The following is a 5462-nucleotide window of genomic DNA, read 5'->3' on the forward strand; positions in this document are numbered from 1 at the left end:
AATAAATTATATTATATTTCTTGTACTTTAAAATTACGTTTTCAGAATTATTGTATTCATCATATCTAACACAGAAATATCCGAATAAAAGGAACACAGACATAAATAAAATATTGGTATTTCAGATAACTTTTAAGGCTGGTATTCACTAAATTATCATATATGTTAGAATCAATAGACACATCATGCTCACTAGCGTTCCAACAATCACTACTTAAAAAAAAAAAATAGATTTATATATAATAAAAGTTCAAATTGATTTATAAATAATTCTAAATCGGATATTTTTGTCTTGAACAAATTTTTATAAATTTAAAAGTCTTCCGGACGAATTAATTCCTTCATAATAAGATGAACTTTTTACAATAACATTTTTTGGAATTTTATTGTTTGATAATAAAATTTGTTAAATATTTATTTATTAAGTATGTTTATTAAAAGTTTTATTAAAAATAGTAAAACAAACAATTTTCAAATATTTTTTGAAATTTTTTAAATAATAAAAATTTACTAGCTAGGGTTCAAAAGTACCGTAAAGCATTTTTTTATGACTTAAATAACCTAAAAAAAAACAAGAAAAACAAAGAAACTGTTTAAATAGAGAGACAGTCTCGTTTAAGACTACTCTTAAACTCTTCCCAAGGAAAAGGAAGCTCTACTTGATGAAATTGTAACTTCATCGCCACCTTTGCTATGGTGTCTGCCTCTATGTTTGCATCTTTCATAATCAAACGAAGTCAACACGCTAGCTAATTTCAATGTATGATATCCCTTATTTTGAGTACCAACGGATCAATAAACCCAAAACCATCTTGGTAATTAGTAACAAGATTAAACGCTTCCACACAATCCGTCTCACAAATAACATCTCGTTGACCCACATCCCAGGCTAAGAGATATCATTTCCAAATAGTAAACAATAATTCTCCTTGAAGAATACTATTACTCCCAATCATTCCCAAACACCTCCTTTGCCAACTCCCATTACAATCTCTAATAATGCAAGCAAAACCAACACTATTACCAGAACCAGGATAACTAGCATCACAATTAATTTTGAAAGTACCAATAGATAGAGAATTCCAAGAACCACTTAGAATAGAAGGGATGGACATATGTTGTGATTCAAAAATACTCCTAAGCACTTTTTTCTAAAGCTAATGCCAGACAAATCACTTTTTCCAGAGGCCAGGTCTCATGAGGATTAAAGATGTCATCACTACAAGAAAACAAGCTTTTTGCTACGCTTTTAAAGCATGGCGAAAAGTAAAAAAAAAACCATAGCGATAGCTTTTCGCCATGCTTTTTGAGCTACTGGTACGCTTTTGAAAGGGTCACATCTGCAAGGGTGTCGGTTGCTCTATCGCTACGCTTTTGATGACCTATCGTCACGCTTTATTTTTTGCCACACTTTTAAAGATCGTCACGCTTTAAAAGCGCGGCAATATGTATCAGATATGGCTACGCTTTTAAAGCATACCAGTAGCAAGATATGGCTACGCTTTAAAAGCATGCCAATAGAGAGACATATGGCTACGCTTTTAAAACATGCCAATAGCGAGACATAGGGCTATGCTTTTAAAGCGTGCCAATAGCGTGAGATACAACTACACTTTTAAAACGTGGCAATAACGAAAGATATGGCTACACTTTTAAAGCGGCGTTGTTGATGATTGTTGTACAATATGACTACACTTTTAAAGCGTGGCAAAAAGTTTGTTCAATAACCTATTCTTTTTTAATCTTCGTAATAAAAGCTTACAAAATTCATAGATAATTTTAAAATTTTGACAATGACCAATAATTTTAAATTAACCAATCCAACATACATAAACTTGTCACCAAAAAAAGTGTTTGATCACATGACAGTATAAAAAAATACCGAAAATCAAAATCATAACAACTACACATGTATTTCTAATACATGAATTACAATTCTAACAACTTTGCCATGCTATCTAACAATAATTTTGATCAACCTCCTCGCATATGTGCACCCAACTCACCAAACTAATCATCAGCCTCCACTATGTCCTCAGATAGACGTACAGCATCCAGCTTCTGCTTCAGGATTTCAATGGCATTTAACAACAACTGAGAAGCTTTTATGGATCTAGTAGTTTTCACAGTGAATATAAAAGCTATCTTGTTTTGCATTGATTTCTACAAGGCCAGGCTTCCCTATTGCTTTAGCTTTCTTGATAACCTCATCATCATAGGTGTATGCCTTAGCATCAACCACCATAACCTGTTAAATACTAGAAGCTTGGTTACAATAAACACCTTGATACAATTGTATCATATCGGTGCAAAGTTTGGAATTTTATGATATGGAATGAGAAAGAAGGATTCACCATAAAAATCAAACTGAGCTTACAAATGGGTATGAAGAGCCATATATTAACAATTCAAAGACATGACATTTTGTGCTTGATACAATCAGTAAGATGGCACACTTACAATCATGGGTCATATCCTTAATCACTTAATCCAGACATTAGCATCTTATATATTGTTTTTAAAACCTGTGGTTCATTATGCAATTGCTTGCTTAGAAACTGACTCACCCTGATGCAAAGTAATGGAAGCAGAAAAATAATGTAAAGCAATTGAGACTTTCATCTATTGCTTCTGTTCATCTTTGAATGACAATGGTGCAGAAGTGGGATCTACCTTCTCAACATACTCTTGTTGTCCACAAGCTAAAACAGTAACTAAAGGTCATTTTTTTTATGATGAGACATTAAGAATTGAAAATAGCAAAAGAAATACAAACCTCATAATTTTTTGAAAGACCCTTGCTTTTATTGTCATCTTATAATCATCACGAAAATGGTTTGCCCAAGTAAGCTACATAAACTAATATAGTTGGATAAGAAGTCAAACTCCATATATTTATTTCAGAAAATGCAGGCTTATCAATTCTTTAGATGGATAATATGACCAGAATCCTTAAGAAATTGTAGTACCTGCCATTGCAGAATCATTCCCCTTTCAAATTTTTTTTTGAATTCCACATATGATTCTTTCTATACAAACTAAAGGAAAACCAAGTTCCAACCTTTGTTGTCTTTAGAGGGTGATAAATATTACTTTAAAGTACTATATATTTTTCTTTGCATAAGAAGAAATCCAAAATCAAACTTTTTCTAAAATTAAGACAAATGCTGCTAATAATGATGTAATATCACAAGTGATACTTGGAATTAGGGAAACTAGTTCTTTCAGAAAGCTACTCTGGTCTGGGTGAACTTCCTTTACATCACTTCCAAAAGGTATAAAGTATAAACCCAGTTTTCAACTCTTCTTTCTAATGATATTATTTTTATTCAATATGAAGAAAATAATCTTGGTCTTTTATTGTACTTGGCTGAGAATAAGAAACAATACCAAACATATTAAAACAAACTCAGACATGAGGAAAATACTTATCTAAAACTCCATTATAAAGCAGATATTTGAAATTCTTTTTTGTCATAGATAGGCATGCAGACAGTAAAAACAATCTGTAATTGGTGTAATGATTTCTTTAATAAGGAGCTCAAAAATCATAATTCTCTATGACAAATATTTTTTACTCCACACAGGATAAATGGTAAGGTTTCTTCCTTTTAAATTCCAAAAAAAAAAAATTGACAATAGAATGATATTTTTGCACAAACATACATAGCTGACTTTGAGATAAGATAGACATAACATGAACAAGTAAAATATCGTCAACTGAATCATTCAGTATTCTTCTTACTGTCTCTGAGAAGATTGTAGTTGGAGCTAAAATCACAACCGAAAATAGAAATTTTCTTAGATGTTGGAAAAATTGCAGATTGTGATGGCTACATCCTAGGAAGAGAAATCACTAATCTTGGTGATACCATGACTGAGCTAAATACAGTAAAAAAATAAATTCCAAAGACTACTTACTTGCAATGCATGATCAACATATGTGAAGGGCACAACACTACATCGCTCATAACAGTAGATAAACCTGTACTTAGACCATAGATCCAATTGCCGCATTGCCTACAAATGTAACATGCAAAATCAAAAGTTTTGAAATGATCAATACAATTTAGACAAGCTTTATAATGCCGAAACCATCATCAACCAAACTGATAGTTACATGAATTACATTCTTCAACTTCATAACGAGAATTCATATCACGATCTTTGAACTCAACAATACAATACATAGATCAATAAAAATGAAGCATACCTTAGATTGCAAGAGGTCAGTATATGCTATGGTAATCTCTTGTCCCATTTTGATTCTCTTGATATTCCTTACAATCAATCTCGGTCCATAGCCTTGCTTTTGCTTCTCTTCTTCTAATGCAAAAAAGTAACCCCAATTCACTACCATAGTATTCATCAAACAGTGGCAACAAAAAATCAACTAGTAATAAATATAAAGCTAGATTTTGTATTTCTTTTTTAAAATTAAAATAAAAATACAAATTTATGAAGATCTTTCTGAAAATAATTACTGATAGTACAAATCCACTATCTATCTTAAAAAACAGCACAATTCCTATCTCATCAAAGCATAGACGCAAAAAGACAGAATTGAAGAAACTTATTATAGAGATAGTAGATGAAGTACTTGTGAATCAGGAGAATCTCAAAAGAAAGATGGAGCTATTTGACGCTTGGATTCCAGCAAAGAAGAAGGAGGGGGAGGAGAGAAGATGAAGCGGTAGCAAGCATTAGGGGAGCAGTTGTGGTTGATTAGAGAGAACGCCAAACCATAAAGCGCGATTCCCAGTGCGCGCCCTTCCTTATCCTACACTTCCATGGCGTTCATTAGCACCATGCACAGCGCAACTCCGTCTCCTCCAAAATGGCATCGTCTGGCTCCGGCTCCCCTCGCAACTCTGTAATTGCAGCGCCAGAAGGTTAGGGGTTTGCAATGACAGAAGAGAACGGCGGCAATGGAGCATCAACAGAGGATTTGCAATAGAGAGTGAACGTCGAGGAGGGAAGTTTGCCAGAGGGAGTCATCACTTAAGGAGGGTTAGGGGTTTAATGCATACAGGGGAGACGAAATGAGTAGTGACGGTGGGAGTGCTGGAAGAGGGAGCGCCGATGGAGGCATTGCGACAGAGGAGAGAGGGCGAGCGCTGGCAATGAGAGTGTTTGTTAGGGTTCTTCGAAGATTTTAAGGCCATTGTTTTGAAGGAGGGTGTGTTTTGAAGAAAAAAAAAGTGTAGGGCTCCTTTTTGTGTGTATGTATGATGTAACTCTGATCTCATTGTTTCGAAGATGAAAAACCTAAATTTTTTAACCTTGTGGCTACGCTTTTAAAGCGTGTCGAAAGAGTTAGAGGAAACGGGCACCCTTTAAAAAGGTCACGATAACGAAACTTTTTCGCCGTGCCTGTTGTTCTCTATTACTACGCTTCTGAAGCGTGGCAAAAAAAGAATTGTGGACAAATCATGAAGCAATCGCCACCCTCATAAAAGTGT

At 33.9% G+C, this 5462-nt stretch overlaps 1 protein-coding gene across 9 annotated transcripts; it reads right to left on the reverse strand.

Moving 5' to 3' along the window:
- LOC107629636 (protein SET DOMAIN GROUP 41-like) lies at positions 1812-5232 on the reverse strand. 9 transcript variants are annotated; one of them, XR_002360771.1, is made up of 5 exons: positions 4601-5222; positions 4214-4326; positions 3922-4020; positions 2777-2859; positions 1812-2248 (listed from the first exon to the last, which is right to left on the reverse strand). XR_002360771.1 is itself a non-coding variant. In XM_016332479.2 (5 exons), the coding sequence occupies exons 2-5, from the start codon at positions 4259-4261 to the stop codon at positions 2182-2184; spliced, it is 288 nt and encodes a 95-aa protein (XP_016187965.1). In that variant the 5' UTR covers positions 4262-4323; positions 4601-5229; the 3' UTR covers positions 1812-2181. The 9 variants fall into 9 exon arrangements, 4 of the variants coding, with proteins under 4 accessions (XP_016187965.1, XP_016187958.1, XP_016187981.1 ...); XR_002360764.1 differs by having other exon boundaries at positions 1812-2702; XM_016332479.2 differs by having other exon boundaries at positions 2777-2850; positions 4214-4323; positions 4601-5229.

Source organism: Arachis ipaensis, chromosome B01, assembly GCF_000816755.2.
Source record: "Arachis ipaensis cultivar K30076 chromosome B01, Araip1.1, whole genome shotgun sequence".
Taxonomy (NCBI): Eukaryota; Viridiplantae; Streptophyta; class Magnoliopsida; order Fabales; family Fabaceae; genus Arachis; species Arachis ipaensis.

Excerpts from the sequence above, each read along its gene's own strand:
- LOC107629636 (XM_016332479.2), bottom strand. The coding sequence starts at position 4,261 with ATGGGACAAGAGATTACCATAGCATATACTGACCTCTTGCAATCTAAG. Across the intron at positions 4,021-4,213 it reads CTGACCTCTTGCAATCTAAG|GCAATGCGGCAATTGGATCT; the intron begins GTATGCTTCATT and ends TTACATTTGTAG. Across the intron at positions 2,851-3,921 it reads ATGTTGATCATGCATTGCAA|CTTACTTGGGCAAACCATTT; the intron begins GTAAGTAGTCTT and ends TAGTTTATGTAG.